This window comes from Carassius auratus, chromosome 8, assembly GCF_003368295.1.
Source record: "Carassius auratus strain Wakin chromosome 8, ASM336829v1, whole genome shotgun sequence".
NCBI classification, from domain to species: domain Eukaryota; kingdom Metazoa; phylum Chordata; class Actinopteri; order Cypriniformes; family Cyprinidae; genus Carassius; species Carassius auratus.
The window spans coordinates 1,626,941-1,650,507 of record NC_039250.1 but is presented as its reverse complement, the minus strand read 5'-3'; the positions used below and the strand labels follow the sequence as shown (position 1 = coordinate 1,650,507).

Below are 23,567 nucleotides of genomic sequence, written 5' to 3'. Positions count from 1 at the left end.
ATGACTTTAAGATTAAAGCTGTATAGACTATACGTTTATAGTGCTTTATGTTTGAAAAATTAGTAAACGGGTTTTCATTTTTGCTGAGCTCTCGCTTTAAAACAACAAAACAGGCATTAATAAACACAGCAATGTGGGAATGTGGATCAAAATGTGTTTTGAAATTACCTGCAGGAAGAGAAAAATGGCATCTAAGGAGCAGGCGAATAACAGGAACTACTAAAAATACAAGCAATCAGTGTCCGAAGCCATGTCTAAAAATGGCCTAGAATAGGCAATGAAGTCCTGTGATTTTCAGAGCCATCAGGGAAGTGCACTGGATCAAGAGTGAAAATGTTTGTTGTGTTTTTCTGTGTGAATCACTTCTATTTGACATCACTGCATCAAACCCAAAAACCCTACATTTGTAGAGCAGAGAACACACACACTTAGCACTCATTTAGCTTGATGAAACGGCGGTTTAACGGTGGGGAAGGTTTAACTGATCTTTCCTTGCCACTTAGATGGACGCTCATGCAATGATTGCCGGATGTGGGCTAGATTCCACCAGGCTTATCTAAAACAGACCATTTTCAGTAATGAGGTGATGTTTGTTTACATGCAAGAACACACAACATAAAAGACGCTGACAGAAGTCAAGTGGAACGACTAATCAGAACACCCTAAACTCAAGACATAAATGAGAAGACTTCAGGCTTTTTTGTTAATTACGAGTTAAGGTCACTACTGTACTATAGTTAACCAAGTTGCATGTTGCTGACTTCAATTATAGCCATGAGAAGCTTCTGAAACAGGATTTTAAAACAAAAAGGCCTAAACATTAAGGATCCAAATTAAGGGGAAATTGCACTAAATAAATAATAATTGTAACCTGATTTATAATAGATTGCCATTCAGAGGTTTTTGGGTCAATAAGACTTTGGTGGGTTTTTTTTAAATAAATGAATATTTTTAATAAAATTTATCAAGGTTGTTGTTTTTTTTTCCAACTGTTTTAAACAAACAATCAGATAATAATCAGAAATGTTTCAAGAGCAGCAAATGTAGAATATTAGACTGATTTCTGAAGGATCATGTGACACTGAAGACTGGAGTGATAATGCTGAAAATACAGCTGCGCATCACAGAAATAAATTATATTTTAAAATATATTCACATAGAAAGCTGTCATTTTAAATTGTAATAATATTTCAGAATATTACTGATTTTACTGGATTTTTTATCAAATAACACAACCTTGGAAAGCAGAAGACATTTCGTTCAACAACATAAAAGAAATCAAACTTTTGAATTTTAGTGGGTATAAAATGTATGCACCTATAAACAATGCTTCAAAGCTCCACTTTTTTTTTTTTTTTTACAAAAGGAGGGATGAGTAATAAAGTAATAATGAAACGGAAAGTTTTAAGATAAACACTGCCAAAATAAACCATCATTAACATAATGTGTGTTAAAAACAGCAGCAGAAATGCTGAACAAGTTCTAGTGCTCGTGTTAATCTATGCAAGCTTCCTGTGGGACTACAGATAACATCCCAAAGAAGTAGAGCCAGATACACGCCACATAATCACCGTCCAACTTAACCTGTGGAGCACATCAGCAGGAAGACGTGGAGCGTGCAGGTCGAAGCACACCTGACCCCGCTTCAGACACAATCCAGCAGGTGTGAGATTCTCTGTGTGTTAGAGGGAAACATCTGCAGACTTCACACGGAGAACACTATTGTCCATGAAGAACTGCTCACTAAAGTGTGTCTTTTGCTATACTTGTTTCCATGCCAGAATGCCAAAAATGTCACAATGCATGAATGCATGTACAAACCCCACCCTACAGTAACACACAATCTCATCACCAAACACTCACAAATGTGTCCAAAGCTGGACTCAACAGCAAAGATGATCAAATATAACATCTGTTGTTAGTTTTGTGGCTTGTTCTCAACTAGTCATAGGTCAAATGTCAGTCGTGCTTGTTCTAGACAGAAAGAGCCAGATCCTCACCCTTCTCTTGAGACGGTCTCTCTCTCTCAGCGTGAGCGTGTCGGCTTTGGCGATCACAGGGACGATGTTGACTTTGCTGTGGATCGCCTTCATAAACTCAACATCCAGAGGCTTCAGGCTGGGAAAAACCAAGCACACCGAAGCACAAACACATAGGTTTGGGGTCAGTAAAAACTTTCTTAAAAGATATTAGGAAAATATGCATTAAACTGAACATACAGTAAATGAAAGCAAATGCATTTATAATCTTACAAAAGATTTCTATATCAAATAAATGCTGTTCTTTTAATAAAAATAAAGATGTGAATTAGGATGACTTTGCTCTAACTACATCTAAATATATATATTATTTTTTTTTAAGAAAAACAAGGTCATCAAATTGTTTACAAGTGTCAGTAAAGACATTTATAATGTAAATAAAAAGTTCCATAGATGTGGTTCTTTTAAAAATTGTATTCATCAAAGAGTCCTGAAAACAAAATGTATCTTAAAAAAAAATGTACAGTGAAAATTTCGTACAGTTTCGGGGTAAATATCAAAAATAAAAGTATCCGTATCGGACTCGTTCTGGAAAAGTGGTAGCGTTGTGTCCCTATTTATGATGTTAAGAAAAAATCTATTTCAATTCAATGCTGTTCTTTCTAACTTTTTAAGAATGCTGAAAATAAAATGCATCATAGTTTCCACAAAAATATGAAGCCATGCAACAGTCTTCAAAACTGTTAATAATCAGAAATGTTCCAAATAATCATCAGAAAAGCATCAAATCGGTGTATTATACTGATTTCTGAAGATCACGTGACACTGAAGACTGGAGGAATGATGCTGAAAATACAGCTGCGGATCACAGAAATCACTTTCTATATTCACATAGAAAGCAGTTATTTTCAATTGAACTAATATTTAACACTATTGTTGATTTGACACCATTTTCAATCAAATAAATGCAACCTTGGTGAGCGGACGAGACTTCTTTGAAAAACATTTTACATGTCTGATGGACAATTCACATCACTTTTGAACTTAAACTTTAAAGTGCAAAGTTTTGGTGTAATTCCACCTGTGGTTTTTGTTAGTGATTTATGTTGCTTTAATGCATCCCTTCTGCTGCAAACAGGCCACTTTCTGCATGCATAAAATGTTTTATTGACTTATGACGCAAGACATAATGTGTGCAGGTGTTTTACCCGTGTCCAAACGGAGAGATGAAGTAAAAGCAGCAGTGTACTCTGTTGTCAACGATGTGTCTGCGGTTCAGGCCGCTCTCGTCATGCAGGTATCGCTCAAACTGATTATCAATATACTGGATGATCGTCTTAAAGCTGTCGAACAGAATAAAGCAGAGATCAGAGAACGAGCTGAAAGGAAACACTCAGACATAAAAGCTTGTGATTGTATTAAACTAATGCATTAAACAAGCTTCGGATACGGATCTCAGCTGAACATAACCATAATCTTATCATGAGATATCAGGACGCACTTTAGAAACAAACGAACAAACACTTTGTCCAAATAAAGCTTATCAAAATGCTCCACAACCTCATTTTTACTGGCTCCTGTCCAGTATAGACAGACCACATGCACCAGTGTTAACTTATTATCGTTGAGATCTTAACATAGATTTGAATAATATTTCAAATTAGTTCTTTTTTACTTTACAGTTAAGTAAACGTTTGAAGTTTAGGTATGTTATTGTTATTTTAATAACTTTTAAAACATTTATTCCGTTTTTGATCATTATTACTTAAGGTTTTTTTAAGGGCTGTCAAAAATAGCGCGTTAACGACGTTAATTAGTTGTTTGTTGTTAATTACGTCAAATTTTTTAACCCATTTCACGCATGCGCAGTGTAACAAATTATTCAGGTCAGGAAAGTCTCGTCGATCTCTGAATTCTCAAGATAGTAAAAAACAGCGGCTAGCGCTGTGACGAAAACACTGAAGAAGCTTAAGGTTTTACCCCAGTTACTCTCAAATACATTAATGTCAAGCTCGATAAACAGAGACGGCTTTGGTAGTTGATACGCTGGAGCTTCTTCCTGTTATAGCGTCCTGTGTTTCACACTGCGCATGCGCAGAACACCTACATGCAATGCAGCGAAAATTACAGCTGTTTGGAAAAGCATATGCATTTTTACTTGGTTTTACTGGCACTTGAAGCCTTCAGAACGTGAAAATATCTATCCTAAAGTATTGTGTCAGAGCAAATGAACACCTCCCAAAAACAAGAGTGCCCAGAGTGCTGCTTATGTGATGGTGGCACATGTTTGTGTTTCTGAGTTCATTCTTTCGAGTTTCTCTATGCATAATTTCATAGATATGTGGCTATATTTAACCACTGGTTCACCTAAAACTCTTACACTATCTGTAGTTAAATGGCATGGTTTGATATAGTGCTCAGGTAAATTTGATCTAAGTAAATGTTAAACTTTTGAAATTCAGAAAAAAAGAACCACATATTGATGAATCAATACATGAAAATTATGTAGCTGTTTCCTGTTATTTATCTTTTGGTATGCATTTCAGAAAAAAAAAATGGTTAGGACTCCGGTGTAATTGCAAATAGTGATGAATCCTGATTAATCCACTGAAAATTCTGATTAATTTGATAAAAAAAATGTAATCATTTGACAGCCCTAGTTTTTTTAGTACATCAGGTTAAATAACAAAAAATCAGGAAGTTTTATGTATATTTTTATTTATTTTTTTGTTTCAGATAACATTTAATTTATTTCAGCTAAAAAAAAAAGAAGAAGAACTGTTCTTTTGGCTAATTGAAATTCTTTTATTTTTATATTTTATAAGATATTATGTTTTGTTCTGTTACCATTTTTTATTTCAAGTAAAATATGTTTTTTATGGTTTTCATTTTATTTATTTTTTTAATTTTTTAACCTTTTTATTAAGTTTGAAAAAGTTGAAAAATATTATTTAAGTTGAAAAAATAATTTAAGTGCTTTAATGCTTTATTTTGTTTTGGTTAAAGTTAGGGTTAGGTAAAAAAAAAATGTTATGTTATTTTCGTTATTATTTTAATATACTTTGTAGGTTTTTAGTGCATCATGTTAAAACTAGTGCTGTCAACTGATTAATCACATACAAAATAAACGTTTTTGTTTGCATATGTATGTGTTCTGTGTATATTTATTATGCATATATAAATACACACAAATACAGTATATATTTGGAAAATATTTGCATGCATTTACATGTTCCTATATTTATATTCATATAATTTATATTACAAATAAATATGTTTAATATATAAATTTAACATATTTTTCTGAAATATATACATGCGTGTGTGTGTACTGTATATATATAATAAATATACACAGCACACATTCATATACAGTATTATGCAAACAAAATGTGTTATTTTAAATGCAATTAATCATTTGACAGCGTTAGTTAAAACTAAAAAGTTTTTATCAAATGTTTTGTTTCAGTTGACTTTTTTTGCCCAAGTAAAAATTATCTTTTTATGGTTTTGAGTTTTATTTAACTACAATGACACTGATATGCACCAACTCTCAGATCTCTAAAGTCTCGCCATCAGCTTCCCTTTTGCTCGAAAGTCTCCAGACTTATCTGAACATCACAGCCTAAACTAAACTAAACCTAACCAGAAATAAACCACTTCTGTGTCTGCTGATAGACGTCGATGCATGACTCGGCTTGACACCGCAGCCTTATCGAGATGCTGAAGAAGACATTATATGACAGTAGGTAGGTAACATGGATGGCACATTTTCATTATCATCCTGAGAAATCTGAGAGTGAGAGATGGGGAGGATATTGTTCTTTCAAACAGGACGTTCCCAGCATTCCTTAGCAAAGGCTCAATGACCAATAGCGCAACAAGAGACAACAGCTGCCTCCAGTATACAGTCAAGTGCCAGAATGTAAAATAATCTCTGCTATGCAGATGCAATACAACACAAAACATGGGGTATTCAATTAATAATCAGTCCGGTCTTCCAGTAAAGAGGTCATAGTTATACACACGGTATAATTTTATGGTAGATATCTGTAATAATAAACAGCTAGTAGCTAAGGGAAATTTTTTCGATGCAGAACAACAGCAGCACCATTGCAAGTGCATTTAAGAGTAAACACACATTATGTTAAAAAAAAAGTAGGGATGTGTCATGATGGCGCCAAGTCGAGATCTACTGCTTATTTCAAGCAACAGTTTCAAGCATGCTGTGATTTAGCTGTTGGATAAATGAATCAACTTTAAAGAAACATCAAGACATAACGAGATGGATATGTTTGCAAGATGCATTCAAATTATTTTGAGATCTCTGCCATGAGCATTGCATTTCTAAGTTAATATAGTCAACATTTTAAAATTGCATGACAAGATGCCTAAATCTGTGGTCCATCTAGCATTTTTTAAATGCAATAATGGCAAACAAAATAAGAAATGCTGTTTTGCTTTAAACTGTGCGTGAAGAAAATTATCCACTCATAATCTTAAAAATGTCTTCATTTACATGCATTAGACAAAATATCACAGAGCAAGTGACATTTCAAAATAACTAAATTCGCAGATGCTTAAAACAATAAAAAAGGGTGCTTTAATGTTTGGTTATCTAGAGTAATGAAGCTCAGAAGTATGACTTAGCCGTCAAAATGCTAAGAAATGTGTCCAATCCTGTACAAGAGAGTAATGAGAAGTAATAAAATGTAATTTGTGATCCTGGACCACAAAACCACTCATAAGGGTACATTTTTCGAAATTGAGATTTATACATCATCTAAAAGCATAAAAGCATGAATAAACAAGCTTTGCATTGATGTATGGTTTGTTAGGATCGGACAATATTTGGCCGAGATACAACTATTTGAAAATCTGGAATTTGAGGGAGCAAAAAAATCTAAAGTTTGAGAAAATCATCTTTAAAGTTGTCAAGATGAAGTTCTTAGCAATGCATATTACTAATCAAAAATTAAGTTTTTATATATATAATAATTTTTGGCATAAAAGAAAAATCAATAATATTAACCCATACAATGTATTTTTGGCTATAGCTACAAATATACCCCAGAGACTTAAGACTGGACTTGTGCTCCAGGGTCACATATGGACTAATGTATTAATGCAACTCAGAAACACTGTAAATGCCACTACATTTTAGCAAATGTAAGCATATCTTGTTTCGAACATATATTTACAGCAGGTATACTGTGCTTTGCAAATATCCAGTCATTATCTACCACCAATAATTTACAGGGAAAATTAAAATGCATGGGACAGCTGACGTAATCATAAAGAACGGCAAATTTGGAAATAAATATATGACTCTCCACACCCATTGGTTTCTGACCTAATGAACACACTAATTCTTATCTTAAATGAGAACATACCCAAAATTGTTTTTATATTTAAAAAAGCTAATTACAATGACGTACAACTTTTAGAATTATAAAATAACAATAAACTAATTTCAAATAAATCTAAAATATTCTTTTGATTCTTCTAACTGAAGCTGTCTCCAGATGTGTCTAAAGGAGGGTTTGGTCTGACCAGTCCTGGCTGTTGATGGCGTCTCCGTATCCGGGCGTGTCCACCACAGTGAGGCGGAGCTTCACGCCCCTCTCCTCGATTTCCACCGTGGACGCTTCAATCTGGACCGTGCGCTCAATCTTCTCTGCAAGAACAAAAACATCCCATCAGAACAAAAACACACAACTTCACAGAAAAAGAAAGAGAAACAGTTGAGGAAGAGCATCGAGATGAATCAAACTTAAAATACTAATGATTTATTGATGCACTGTGAAAATGATTAATGAGATTTTCTGAGAACCTTTGGGAGGAGGCCCTGGGCTACCGATGGGATTACTTTGTTAAAAACAAACTTTTACTCTACAGAGCTTACACACATAAAGTGTTCAACAGAGGATTTAAAGGGATTTTACATGCAAAGAGCATCTAAATCAGAAATTTTTTGCATTCCACTGGGAGCAGCATCATGCTGAAGACAAAACTTTAAAAATGACCTGATTTATTATAAATATATTATGAAAATATCTCTTGCATTTGGACATTTAAGGCACACTTAAAAATGTCTTACTTTACTGGATTAGACAAAATATGCAATATATTATTATATTATCCATATAAGACCATGTAAAGGAAATTTAAAGGGAAAAAACTTTACATACAGTCCCCTTCTGACAGATATTTGTTCTTATTTTAGGCATAAACGCGATGAACTTCAGACTTTCAGCCCTGATTTAAGAACTTTTTAAAGCTTTAATTTGTAGAATGGTGAATTATGACTTTTAAGACCTTTTGTAAACCTTGCAACTAAAGCATTCTTTGATATTTTATCTCAAGTAATGGCATTCAGACAGTTTTATGTGTGAGTGTTCACATTTTTGGGGTCAAAATGAGGTTCATTCTCATAACTGCTAGGGATCATTTCAGTCTTGGCCACAATATCCTGTAGAGTTAATGAAGACCTCAGGAGAGCCGCGTGTGTGTGTGTGTGTGTTTTACCTGCCGCTCCAGGTATATGGCGCTCTGGGTAAAGGTCAGTCAGGAAGAGGCTGTTGATCAGGGTTGATTTACCAAGACCAGACTCTCCTAAGATGACAAATAACACCAGGTTAAAAGCACCGTGTCTGTCTGTCTGTCTGTGGGAATGTGTGTGTGTCTATATGCTCCTCACCGACTACCATCAGTGTAAACTCAAAGCCTTTCTTCACAGACTTCCTGTGAACCTGATTGGGCAGGTTGGCAAATCCCACATATCCTGCAGCATCAGGGAACTAGAAGCACACAATAAAGTTTAATACGGAAATGTTCAATACTTAAAGGTGAAGGGTGTAACTTTTGGGGAACCAAATAGAATAACAAAATAATTATAATAATAACAACAGATTTTCCTAACACTCCCCCTTCATTTTCTATTGGTTGAGAAAACAGATAGTCCCGCCCCCAAACTCACACCATTGGTTAAGTCAGAAATTGACAATTGAGTTAATTATAGTGACTATGAACATTAAATATTTTAATATACAAAGCAATTACACACTTCGCTGTTAAACAAGTGTGGGAATCTTACCTTTCCTTTTTCTCCAGACTGCGACATTTTGTTTCCGTCTGACAACACAACTAAATAAAGAACAAACATTGAAAAAACTAAATAAGTCTTTTGGAATTCCTTATAGATTTATCTTCAATATCTAAAGAAAAGGGTGGCTACGATAATGCAAAAAATGTTGAAAACCTACTCCATAAAAGAAAACAAAAACTAAAAACTAAACATAAAAAGCTATTACTCCAGTCTTCAGTGTCACTGTCAATTTCTAATGTGCCGATTTGCTGCCCAAAAAACATTTCTGATTATTATCAATTTTGAAAACAGTTGTGCTGCTTCATATTTTTCTGGAAACTGTGATAGATTTGTAGTCAATAGTTCACAAAAACTGCATTTATTTGAAAAAAATTTATCTTTTCTAATATTAATAATGTCTTTTACTCAATTTAATGCATCCTCGCTGAAGTAAACTATTTATTTATTTAAAACAAATCTTCATGACCCCAAACCTTTGAACAGCAGTGTATGTTGTTTCAAAATGAAATAATAGTTACATTTACACAATCTTCTCTCAGAACACGACAAATAAACAAATAAATCAAAATTCCAAAAATCAAAAAGTAAAAAAAAACTGGTCACTGAACCTTAAATGCAATACTGACTATACTTCACATTCCAGTCAAAAGAAACATTCACGTTCAATGAAAGCATGAAACACTACTGATTGAAGCTCTGACACACTCTGTATCAGATCTGATGACGTTGATGGGGAACAAACTGTTCTGGAGACGCTGGAGTGTGTCAGACATGAAGAGCGGAACGAGGGGTGACGACAGGGAGGGAACAATGCTGTTTATCTTTAATCTTCCTGGAAACGCTTTCCTACATTTTCACCACTCCCCATAAATGAGAGCACACACACACAGGTGTACTTCATGGGCTTCGGGTGAAAGGGTGTTCAGTTCAGAGATAGTGTGCTTAAGGTCATCATGTGTTTGGTTATTTTTGGTTAAATAAATGGAGAGCAGAAGAGACTAAAAACAAACAAAACCTTACCAAGCCCAAACTTTTAAATTGTATTATATGTGTGCTATTCAAAAACAATAATTGTATAAAACATTTAAACACTGTTAAGTAAAATTTCGTTTTTACTCAAGTAAGAAATTCCGCTTTGCATCACAGGAATAAATATCATATTCAGTATATTTTATATATTTTTTAAAACTGCAATAATAACTTTTGACAATATTTACTTAAATTTTGTGTTATTCAAAAAAGTTGTCAACGTGTGAATAATTAACACAATGTTTAATCAGATTAAGGTTTCATTTCCATTTTTTTCTATTCTTATATAGGCCTACACCAAATAAGTACAAAACAAAAAGAAGGTCGAATTGTGTTCTTCCTTTTTTATGTTTCTACTCCCAAAACAGGACAAACGTGCATTGCATTACAAGAATAAATTACATTTTACAATATAATCCAATAGAAATTGTTTCAATTGCAATAATATTTCACAATATTGCTGTTTTGACTGCAATAATTTAATCAAATATATGCAGCCTTGGTGAGTGAATGAGACTTCTTTAAAAATGTGTTGGCGAAAAAAACTAAAATCATCATGCTTCGAAATGTGAGTATTTTAACATTTCACACAATGTCAAATCATATTTAGGTTTCCTTTCCATTTGGCTCTGACCTCATTTACACAAAATAATTACTAAACAAGGAAGAAGGCTGGACTGAGCTCTAGTCTACACTTTTATGATCATGACTGTTTCTGCTCTGAGACAGGAAAAATCAAGAGTCAAAGTGTTCTTCAGGAAAGTACGGAAACTAATTTAGGATAAATGTCAGATCGTGGGTGTAGCAGTGCTGCGTTTATAATACAGGACACTGCAATCCCTATTTGATCACACACACACACACACACACACACACACACACTGGGAGGTCTTGTTATTGCTGGCTGGGAATTATAGCAAGGATAAACTCATTGCAGATTAATCAAGTGGCCTCATTATCAGCGCAGCGGTTACGCCGAGGGTGATTTTTTTGCATTAACACGTACATTAAACTTCAAAACCAAGAAAAGATTTACCAAGCACACCAGCTTTTAACTCTAACTAACCCTTTTGTAGGTTGTGACCTGACTTAAGAGTTTTAAAGTTTTTACAATAAAGGGAAAAATGGTTTTGAGGTTCTTAACAGAATTCCTGACAGAGCTTATGTGGATTGTAAGCTCGTGAGACGCCTCATATATACAGTCAGTCGCTGCTTCACAACCAAACTACCGTTCAAAGCAACACTTGTGTTTATGAGTGAATGGTGCAATTGGCTTCACCTCTGAAGAGTGACTCGGGCATCAATGGCGTATTGATGAATGATTTTCAAGACAAAGGACGGAATCACTTTCCAACGGAAGCGGAAGTGACACATCTCTACAGGACAGGAGTGCGGATGAGATGTGAAAACAGAGTCAAGATGGCAGAGACAGTCTTAGCTCTCAGAGTTAAAGAGTTTACTTTCAACTAGCAATATTGCAGATTAACTGACCATTTCAAGATTATCCAATGAACAGTGGAGTGTCCAGCGACAGCCTTGTCCATGCATAATGCATGTTATATGCTTTCAAATAGTAACTGATTGAGCAAAATACACAAAAGTGAGAGTAAAGACATTTATAACACTAAAAAAGATTTATATTTCAAATAAATGCTATTTTATAACTTTCTATGCATCATGTGACACTGAAGACTGGAGTAAAGATGCTGAAAATACAGCTTTGCATGACAGGAATAAATCACAGTTTAAAATATTTTAAAAAGAAAACTGTTCTTTATATTGTAATATTATTTCACAATATTACTTATTTTACTGTATGAGTAAATAAACGCAGCCATCTTTCGAAGGCATTAAAAAAATCTCACCAGCACCAAACTTCTAAATTTGTGATAAATCATTGTTATGTGAAACATTAAGTCATATTTGAACATTTTACACATTTAATCAGATTTAAGTTTCATATCCATTTTGTTCCATCTTCAAATAGTTTATCTTTTACACAAATTAGAACAAAAAAAAATGAAATAAACACTAGCTTTGAATCATTTCTCCTCTTCTCTGAATAAAACATGGTAAAATGTGTCCTATATATGATATAAACAACACCTAAGAGTCAAAAAAATTCAATGCAAACCTATATTGGACTGCTAAAGGCACACTAAAGACACTAAAAAAGCACATTTGCACAATAAAAGAGAAAAGTAACTCTCATCTGAAACAGTTAATAGTCCTTCATAATGAAGAAGTCATTTAGGAACTCATCTTGTTTACTTGTCACACATCTTGCCAAAAGCCCAAATCCTGCTCATTATAAATTGGGGATTTCCTTTCAGGCCACTTCTATCTACTATGGTTCAGGGTTATTTTAACATATCATTCTGACGAATACAAGCTGCCTGAAGTTCTCTTATTCAGTTTGACGGAAAAAAAAATACAAATAATAATTGATCTGATATTGTTTTATAATACCCAGCTAACAGTTAAACGTTCTGGTAAGGTTCTCTCAAGGTTCTGAACAAACGTTCGTTTAGAGCCGCCTGGGCCTATATTGCATATAAATATTTTTTATTCCTTGCTAATGCAAAAATTATTATTTTTTCAGAAACATTTTTAAACCTTTTTTTTGATGTTGTAACGTTCAAAGAATATTCAGAAATAACGTTGTCATAATTGGAATGTTAGTAAAATGTTAATATTTTACCCTCTGAGATTCAACAGAAACTGTTTTGGACTAGTGTTTTACACTATAGTACTACATTTATAGTAAATATTCATTTCTTATGCTGTATTTTGCTAATTTTATCATCACATTATATTATTTGACTAATGCACTCCATAGCATTTGGAACATAGATGTTCAAAAATATATTACAAATGTAATTATATAACAGTAATATTTGAATTTAAGCAATAATCACATATCTAATTTACATAAACATGCATATTATATTATTAGTTTAGAAAAAGGTTTAGAATGTTCTCTTTAAGATACAAAAGTGCTTTTAAAAAATCTATGAATTCTCTGATAAATAACAAAAAACTGACTCAGGCACGAGCTGTTGGCTCCATGTTAAAGTGTGGAGGCTGGTTCCAGGCGGGGAACGTGCTATTAAACTTGAAATGTGCTGCTGTCAAACTCTGGCCATCAGCTCCTCGACTCCCCCAAAGCCCTTTCTGAGCAACACGTCTCTAAATTCACATGGTGCCAAATTCCAATGTAATTTATAAATGAAACAACAGATAACCTTGGGTATACATTTTTATAGCACCTCGTTTTTAAGTGAAAACACCTCCTCTTCTTCCACACCCTGCTTGAGTTAACGTTCTTCATTCAGTGCACGTAGCACATCTAAAACTGACACTCCCGCGATAAAACAAAACATGTGTGTTATCTTACAGTTTCAAACTGAGAAACCAAGAAGGCTGTCGAGTGATACAGCTGTATTATTTAATCAAATTCCTTCTTAGTGCAACTTTGTATCAACTTTGACATACAACAGTTACTTGAGTCACACAACAGTTGATACAAAGTGATTCATCACTTCCGGATACAAACGCGAAGAAACTTTAACTAACTTTTCTTCCGCTAGAAGCCCTTACCTGGTATAAACGCGTGATAAAACTCAAAAACCTGGAGTTTTTTTTCCCACCACCCTTGTTTTCTTTCTTCCCAGCAGGCCAATCCAGGGAATCCGGAAACCGCTACAATTTCGCCCTTATCCCATAATGCCTACGAGATCCCGGCGCAACGGAAACCATTAAGGCTCAAATAGCAATGCGAGGGAGCGGCGAAAGAGAGGAGATTTCGAGCCAAGATGGCGGCAGTAGGTCACAGTTTCCAGTGCTTTCAGCGAACATGTCTAAACACGCTTGAAGACTTGTGACAATATATATTTATATATATATATATATATATATATATATATATATATATATATATATATGTGTGTGTGTGTGTGTGTGTGTGTGTGTGTGTGTGTGTGTGTGTGTGTGTGTGTTATTTATGAGCGATTTTAAAGTTTTGTTTATAATAAATGTAGTTTTATATTATGTTTGTATTTGTTTAGGTGCTGACTTAACGTATAGCCTACATAGTGGCATTATATTTGTATAGTATTTTGTATAGTTGTTTTTATAAGAAATTAAAGCAAAAAATGTTTTTTATTGTATATGCTGAACATTTAACATTCTAAATATTACAGAAAATTACAAACACGACATTTATAATTTAAAAAAAAAGTAACAAGAAGCGTAGGCTATACATAAATATTCACAATATAAAGAAGGAGGTTAGTTATTTGAGCATATCCATAGTTCTGGTTGCTTTCCGATTTTCCGATTTGAGAGTCCTTGAAGAGTTTCAAAATAAATCCTTAACAAGTAAACCTGTTTTATTCATTGATAAAGCCCTCAAACTCAAACGCACAGCTTCTCCGCATGATCATTGGCGAGCAACAGATGCTCCGTCCTGCGATTGGATAAAAGTTTTACTTCAGTCCTAAACACACACACACACACCCCTCCTCTAGGCGTGCTGCTATTATTCCACTCCACTTATTCTCTGTCCAGAAAAGTCCGTTAGTCAAAGCGCAGAAGAGACGCAGAGAAGAGATGCTGTCCACCTGATCAAGGCACTTCAGTTTTTTGATCGATTTAAGAGCGAGAAAGATAAAGAGAAGAAGAAGAAAAAACATTGAATAGAAACATTTGGAGACGCAAGACAAAAAAAAAAAAAAGAAAGAAAACGAGTTCTGAAAAGGAGTCCACTTTGGTTAGAAGAAAGGAAAACCTAAGGCTGAAGACTCTGGAGAGGAACGCAGTCTTTCTAAACATCCCTCAACAGGTGCGCAGATCTATCTGAGGAATAAAAGAGATGGCCTCCGCGGCTCTGGAGCTCCTGGGTCTGACTCTGTGCGTCTTCGGCACGCTCTTGGAGATGACCGCCTGCGGGCTGCCCGCCTGGAAGGTGACCGCCTTCGTCGAAGCCAACATCGTGGTGGCGCAGACCATCTGGGAAGGCCTGTGGATGTCGTGCGCCGTGCAGAGCACCGGTCAGATGCAGTGCAAGGTGCACGACTCCATGCTCGCGCTCAGCCACGACCTCCAAGCCGCGCGCGCGCTCACGGTCGTCTCGTCCGTCTTGTGCGTCGTGGGGCTGATGGTGGTGATCGCCGGCGCGCAGTGCACCAACTGCATCAAGACGGATAGCGTCAAGGCGCGCGTGGTGAACGTCGGAGGCGTCATCTACATCATCAGTGGCATATTCGTGCTCGTGCCCCTGTGCTGGATGGCCAACAACATCATCTCCGACTTCTACAACCCTCAGGTTATGGCGTCCCAGAAGCGGGAGATCGGCTCGGCGCTCTACATCGGCTGGGCGGCCACCGCGATGCTTCTGCTCGGGGGAGGCATGCTCTGCTGCTCGTGTCCGTCCTCTGAAAACACAGGCTACTCGGCCAAATACGCGCCCACCAAAAGAGCAACATCCAACGGGGACTATGACAAGAGGAATTACGTTTAGACGCTGTTTGGACTCGTTTACACAAGTTTGTGCGTTCTTGAGTGTTGCACCTGCAGATGTTTAGGTTCTTCTTTTTTTTAAAGCATCTCGTGGACTACTGATTGGATCCATGTTTTTATTTAACGCGAAAGTTTTGTGGATAGCTTATGCATTTCTGAAATGTGGACGTTTTATAATAACTTTCAACAATAGTAACACAAACATTATGCAGTGCTTAACAGATCATCACAGTGCTTTGAAATAGTTCTGAATCGTTCAGTATTCATATCTGAATGTGCATTCACTACTGATTTGTTAAACATTACATAATTTTTTATATATGCCTGTTGGTAACATTTTAGAATAAGGTTCAGTGGTAAACATCAATTAACTACTTTAGTTAACATGAGCTAAAAATTAACAATATTTCTACATGCATTATTAAAATGTTTAACATTAGTTAATGCATTGTAAACTAACATGAGCAAACAATAAATTACTGTATTTTAATTCATACAACCTTACAGTAGTGTTACCTGCCTGTATTTGTTTTGTTTTTTTAAAGCATTTTGGACTGATTGGCTGAAATGTATTTAATAAAAATACATTTAATATTTTTCTTTGTAAATAATTGTAATATTTACTATTAATTCCTGAGTTGATACATTCATATAAATTAATGTGCATTAACTATGATCTGTTAAGTCTATTTAATGTTTGTTTTCAAAATGAAAGTTAGTATAAAGTGTTTTGCTTTTGTTTAAAATGCTGTTTCAAACCTATCGGGGATATTCTTGAGTGAAAGAGAAGCTATAATCTGACAACACATCTCTTTTAGGTACCTGGAGCAGTTTGTGAGATTGTAAAAGTTTGTCAAAGACTAAAAGCATTAAGTTAGCTGTAGCTGTTGTGATGCTTACCGATGTTTTAGTGTGTAGAGGAATCTGCTTCAGCACATTTGCAGAGACTCTTAAATGCTTGGAGAAACAGCTGGAAAACTGAAGCAATTCCTGACTGATCAATTAATCATAAGTCACCCGTCCACAGACGCTCATCAGAGCTGAACAAGGCCACTTGAGAAATACAGTCCAGCAGGATCTCGGTCCACTATGGAAAAGGTCTTTTATTTTTGGGAATATCCTGCCGGTTAGTGTCTTCATGGATGGGCATCTTCATGTTTCTTGAACTCAAGAACTCTAGTGTATTCAGCTTGTATGAAATGTTCATTGTATTTTGCTTTTTTTAATTGTCTTTGAATTCTTGAATGAATGTTGTTTGGAATAAACATTTACAGTTTTGACACAATGTTTGTGTTCTTGTTTGATGCCTCTGGTTATAGTTGTGATGTACACGGTCACCTCAAGCACAATATCAGGTTGTGGAAGCCTTTTATATGTTCTATAACTTTAGTATAAACTTTGGTTTCTGGACTGTAAGTTTGCTTCTTAACTAGTTTTGATGCTAAACAAGGTCATGAAGGCTTATCAGTCATTGAAGTTTCCACAAAGGTTCTTACCAATTTATTCAAATGAGCTCTTGTAAGTATTTTAAGCTGGGTGGTTATTAAAGAAAAAGTGAGTACAGTCAGATGTAAAGTGCAACAGTTGTCTGGGTCTCCAAAACCTTGTTTCTCGGCCATAATGCCACTCAACAAAGCACAGTTAGGCCATTTGATTTTTGTTTGCACTGCCAACTTTCACTGGCAGTGCACCAATTTTTATACAATAAAATAAAAAAAAACAATTTTTTGTTAGAATTATAGTTTATATACATTAGAAAAAAATATATAAAAATCCATGTTTCTTTACATTAAATCAAATAGAAAAAAACACTAAATAATTTATCACATTTTTAGTTTGCATAAACATATTAATTCCAAAAAAATAGATTTAAAAAATGCATATAAAAATCCATACGCCTTCTTTCCAAAAAAGAAATGAAAAGAAACCTACAAATGATATATCAGGTGTTTACTTGGCAATAATTGCTAAATTCGGAAAAAATTGTATGAAAAAAAAAATCATATATTTAAGTAAGGTTTTTAGTTTGCAACAATTTCTAAATTGCTACACTTAAATAACTACATACAATTTTGTTGCCATCTGAAGCCATTTCTTAGATTATTTGACCGAGCATTTTCTAGCACAAACTCTTGTGTTCTGTGTGTCTGTAGTTTATGGGTTTGTTAACAGCACTGCTTCCCCCGACCCTCCTCTCTCAGTCTCCAACACAATAGAGTCTGTATGAATATCCACACCAGCTCTTTCAGCCGCCATTGTGGGATTGTTAGTTCCAGTCACCCTTTGGAAACTAAGGAGGTTACGAGGCTGAGTAACAAGTGTGTGTGTGTGTGACTGTGTGTGTGTGTTTTGGGTGGGTTCTCGGGGGAGGTGCCAGACTTTTTTAAAAGGACCTTCCATCCATAAAGAAGAGAGGCGCATGGGGGCAGCGACGACGTCATTAAAGAATCTTCGTCATGGTAACCGCTAAAGAACCTGCAGTTGCCTGGTGACAGGAGCCCATAATGTGGCCATATGGATGAGGACAATGGAAGATCCGTCGGCAGACATTCCAAGACACGGATGGGAGAGAGAGAGAAACGAGGAACCAGAACGTGACGAAAGAACAACCTCTCACCCCACACACATACTGACATAAACAAACACATCTCACATATTGAAATCATCTTATTATAAACCAATACACAATGATTGTAGATCATTATTTTACATCACAGTGTACCGAAGAGATACTTTTAGTTTTACTTTTTAATTTTAGTTAAAGTTTTACAAATCTTTTTGTGTGTTTTTTACATTTCTTCAGTTGTATTCCATTTTTGTTTTTACAAACAAATGAGGTTTAAACACACACAAAATATATACACAGTATCTTTTTTTTTCTAGTCAACTATAATTTCCCCCCAAAAAAAAGTTTTTATGGTTTTCGTTTTCATTTTAGTAAAAATGTCAAGTAGACTTAAAAATATGGCCTGAAACTAACTGATCGAATCAAGTCAAATATAAATATTTTTTAATATGACTTAATGAACCTAACTGCATTAGATTAAATAATTTATTTCGTAAACATATTTTTACTGTAAAAAGACAGAAGATAACACTAAAATATTAAAAAAACATTTTAAATGAAATGGTGAGAAAATAAAGAAATTATAAATAAAAAAAAAGTATAATAAAGAAAGAGCATAAATGAGTTGCTTTTATAGTTTTCCTGTCAGTAAAAAGTCAAATAACGGATGCATAGCTTTCCGTTTCGAAAAAAAAAAAAAAAGTTACAAAAACAACGGTGTTTGGTTGGAAAAATGTACGTTTATGTAAAATTTACCAACTGTTTCATTACCAACATTACTTAAAATATCGTCTTTTGTGTTCAACCGAAGAAAGTAACTAATTTTTGGGTGAACTGTCCCTTTAAGATATTTGTAACCTGAAACATTTCTTTAATGCATCTGCCATGTGACGGTTTAAACATAGTCATGTTCACGCATTTCTTTCTGTCACACGACAGGTTCTCATGACGCCTGCGCTGACCTCTGCTCTCCAAAGGTCAGGTGTCATTTTCAGCTTCCCTAATGGATCTGTCGTGATGTCATCAACCTCACCATCACCAGGGTCTGTCGTGACCAACCTCTCACTCTGACTCACGGATTAATCACCGTCTACACTCTAGCTGTCAATCAAATGATCAGCAAGCGTGATTTCACCAAGTACAACATGTTCCTGGATCAACATCCTTGTAGATCCTGGAACAACATTCCAATCAACCAATCAGAACTGAGATAGAACTTTTCAGGAAATATCTGTTTTAGGCTTACAATCAGAGTTAGCTTCTACACCCTTGTTAATCAGGTATTATTTCCCACTGATTTTAGGAATAAATTCTGGGTAAGGTTAGGTTTAGTTTTTTTGAGGTCGATTATGAGGCCAAACTGTTATAGTTCAGCAGAATCATCAGACTTCCTGTTCAAGGGTCAGCTGGACAGGAAACAGGAAGGAAGTTAATGAGGAGGGGCATGATGATGTGTGCATGAGTGCCTAATTATGCCTTAAACTGGGGAGTGTCATCATAATCAAGGAAAATGACATGCAACTAGGTCCTGTGCAAGAATGAGGACATTTTATTTTCTCAGTTTAAGTAAGTATTAATTTTGTCTCAGGTCCTCTTTACATCTGATTTTATGATATAAACTGCGTCTCATGTGACCAGTGCTGAATAGATTGCACTTATTATTTCATTGTATTTTAATAAAATCCTAAGATGTACAATTAGTTATTACAATTTCCTAAGAGAAATAAAACACAGATGAGTCAACAGTGTTATTCTTAACTAAAAATATTAGTTGTTTTCAGTTATTGAAATAAAGCGGAAATAAAATAAACTATAAATCTTAGTTTAAAAATTTATTTAAAAAATGCAAACAGAAATTAGAAATGTTTTCTTGGCATCTAACTAAAAAAATGATTGAAACCTGTTTCCCAGCACATAAAAAACAAGGTAATTGCGAATTTCCCTCATTTCTCCCCCCATGCAATTCTGAAAAAAGAAGTCAGAATTTAAGGATATGAGCTTGTGAGGATTGAGATGTAAACTCGAAGTTCACACTTTCTCACAGTTCTGAATATTCATAATTTATTTTTATTTTGTTTCTTAGAATTGTGAGATTCAAACTTAAAATTCTTAAATCTGAGGGCAAAAAAAGTCAATTATTAAGATAAAAAAAAGTTGTAATTATTTAATCCATGGTGGAAACAGAATAGAAAAACCTGAATTGCGAGATAAAAATTAGCAATTACTTTTTTCTTTACGTACACATAATTACTCAAACTTAATTTGTAATAAAAAATAAAGCAACTATAAACTTAAAAAAAATACTATCATGTGAAGAGCAGCTCAGATCATTTTTTCTCCTGGAAGAATTTAAAACACAAAATTTGAGTTCCTATAATGTGGATAGCAGCCTTTGGGATCTTGTGAAATCTGAGCAGAGTTTGAGACATGGCTGAGATCTCTTCTGAAACTCTCGAGGATACAGATTAGAAGGATACAGGACAGTACTTGAGTTATTTACCAGCAACAATAGTAAATCTCATTTGTGATGGTAACACTGAGTGACAGCGGTGACTGAACCCTGCAGGTTCCGGAATGTCTGGGAATGATTCTGGAATGTTCTTAATGAAATATGGAATGTGTGCAGGTTGAAAGTAAATGAACTGGACAAGGGTCTGACCTCCTGCTGCGACACCAGCTTATGGACACAGTCTCGGTTATATGAGATGGCTTTATTCTGCTTTAGACGTCTGATTTTCTTAGATTTGAGATGTCCAGCTTTTCATTACAACAAAAGGAACAAAATTCCCCTAATTTAAGAGAGCATGGACACACACACACACACACACACACACACGGACTCGCCCACAGGAAATTGTCTTCTCAGTTGGACAGCATTTTAATTGGCTGCTGTGGGATTGGTCTTTTCTGGTATTATTCAGAGCATGTTCACTCACACACACCTGCAAGAAAAATCACCAGAGATCTCTTTAACATCTCAACTATTTCTAAATCAAGATGAGAGCAGTTGGAAGCCTTTGCTGATTCTTCCTGCTTCTTTAACTCTCAAAAATAAAAAAGGGTTCCCAATGGGGAAAATTCCCCCGAAGAACCTTTCAGTGAACAGCAACAATTTAAATAATCTAAAGAACTTTTTTTTCCTCTATAAAGGACTTTTTATGCAAATGTAAAACTTCCATTGATGTTAAAGGTTCTTTATAAAACCATAAATGTCAGTAAAGAATCTTTAGTTTTAGGAGTGCAGATGTTCCTCCAGAAAAACCCGTGTAATCCCATGTATGCCTCTGAAGAGATCTTAAAAACATCTCAAACTGTGCATAGATTTGCCAAGATCCCAAAGTCTGTATTCCTAATTCAGAGATCTCAATATGAACTCAAACATGTTTTATCAAATAAGTTGAACTGCTCTCGACATTCATTCTTTGTTTTATAGCTCTATATACTTACTGTATGAACATTTCACATTTGTGTCTGTCTGAAACATCTGAGACAAAACTAATGCTTAAATAAAAAAGATCTTTAAAAGCCACGAACTACACTATTGGTCTGTAAGATTATTATTATTTTTAATAAGTATGCATTTATTTGAATTATTTTATTTTTAATTAAATATTGTGAAATATTAAAATGTCAAATAACTGTTTTCTATGTGAATATATTGTAAAAAATTATTTATTTCTGTGATGCAAAGTTGTATTTTCAGCATAATTCCTACAGTGTCACTGAAATCTAAAATCATTCTAATATGCTGATTTGCTGCTCAAGAAACATTTCTGTTTATGATCAATGTTGAAAACAGTTGTTCTGCTGGTATATATTTATTGGAAACTGTGATACATTTTTATTTTAATGAATATAAGGTTAACATTGACATTTATCAGCATTAATTTGAAACATAAATCTTTTGTTATATTATACATGTCTCAACTCTCTCTTTTGATCAGTTTAATGCATCCTTACTGAATGAAAGTATTAATTTCCTTTGGGGGAAAAACAACAACGGCAAAAAAACCTTTCTAACAGTCATGTATGAAAGAGTATAAAGTCTGAACGGATGAAGCCCACCCAAAAGAGATGAAGAATCACACACACACACACACACACGCACACAGTGTGATACTGCCACACACAGATGACTTCTATTGTTCATGGTTATCCAGAGCAGTTAATCCTCACAAGATCAAACCGGTCAAGAACAGACTGAGAGAAGAAAACAACAGAACGGCTACATGCCACAAAACCAAAGAAAGACTCATGTTGATAATAAAAGTGTCCAGCACAGATCAATTCTTGTAGCGGTCATCTTAAACAAAAGAGATGTGCTCATAGGTCAGTGCATTACATTCAAACAGAGCATTTAGTGGAAAAAACAGCGACTCCGAGGCCAGCATCACTATTATTACTGCACATAACTAGAGTTAGTAGCTATTACATTTTACAGTAAGAATCGAGTAAATGTAATGCTACATACACGACCTGATGTGAGAACGTGAGCGAGGAAAAGAGAACAGGACAAAGATGATAAACAGTTGAGTCATGCTTTGATAATCACCCATGACACATAAACATCCACCCAATCATTCATCAGAGGAGGGGATGCGGTCCTTAGCACCAGGAACACAACTTAAAGTGATAGTTCAGCCAGAAATCAAGGAGTCAACATTTACTCATCCAAACCTGTTTGACTTTTAAAAACTCAACAAAACTTGAGATTTTTAGTGGAACGTGTGGAAAACAGCAGCACGGACACTGGAAGTGTTTTGATATTTATACCATTAAAGTAAAAAAGTGACATTAAAGTAGCTTTGAAAAGGTTTGATTGATTTTAAATCATATTTACTGAAAGAGAATCAAAAATGTGATTTTCTTTCCGGAAACCTATAATGTTCGTCATCAAAACAAAGCCATTAAAAGGAATAATAGTTAACCAAAAAAATGAAAATCTACTTAAAACGTACTCACCTTCAGGTCATCCAAGATATAGAGGAGTTGTTTCTTCATTAGAACAGATTTGGAGAAATGTAGGATTGCATCACTTGCTCATCAATGGATGCTCTGCAGTGAATGGGTGCCGTCAGAATGAGAGTCCAAACAGCTGATAATAACATCACAATAATTCACAACACTCCAGTGCATTAAATAATGTCTTGTGAAGCAAAAAGCTGCTTGTTTCTATGAAAAGAAGTCAGTTTAACTTAAATTCATTGCTTCTGACTAAAATAGGATGTTGTCCATATTAATTAACATATTACCGTAAGTATATTGATATATATATATATTTTTTCAGAACACATCACCAGGTCTATTTTTATACATTTTAGAAACATGTTTCTTCAATAAATTATAGATAAAAAACAAAAATCCT

General features: G+C 34.7%; 2 protein-coding genes across 2 annotated transcripts in view; one reads left to right on the top strand and one right to left on the bottom strand.

Moving 5' to 3' along the window:
* The window catches only part of zgc:63587 (septin-2), a 26,957-nt gene extending 13,085 nt beyond the window's left edge, over positions 1-13,872 (bottom strand). The window contains exons 1-7 of the mRNA XM_026268984.1: positions 13,717-13,872; positions 9,076-9,125; positions 8,680-8,779; positions 8,508-8,594; positions 7,533-7,656; positions 3,188-3,322; positions 2,001-2,118 (exon numbers count right to left, since the gene is read on the bottom strand). Of these exons, the coding sequence (XP_026124769.1) occupies positions 2,001-2,118; positions 3,188-3,322; positions 7,533-7,656; positions 8,508-8,594; positions 8,680-8,779; positions 9,076-9,102 (591 nt within the window). The 5' untranslated portion in view covers positions 9,103-9,125; positions 13,717-13,872. The remainder of the gene's footprint in view (positions 1-2,000; positions 2,119-3,187; positions 3,323-7,532; positions 7,657-8,507; positions 8,595-8,679; positions 8,780-9,075; positions 9,126-13,716) is intronic.
* A 749-nt stretch (positions 13,873-14,621) lies between these two features.
* On the top strand, positions 14,622-16,921 carry cldn5a (claudin 5a). Its single transcript, XM_026268977.1, has one exon. The coding sequence runs from the start codon at positions 14,990-14,992 to the stop codon at positions 15,635-15,637; it is 648 nt and encodes a 215-aa protein (XP_026124762.1). The 5' UTR covers positions 14,622-14,989; the 3' UTR covers positions 15,638-16,921.
* The last annotated feature ends 6,646 nt before the right edge of the window (positions 16,922-23,567 follow it).

Bases quoted from the DNA above. Each gene is read 5' to 3' on its own strand.
- cldn5a (XM_026268977.1), top strand. From the start codon at position 14,990: ATGGCCTCCGCGGCTCTGGAGCTCCTGGGTCTGACTCTGTGCGTCTTC.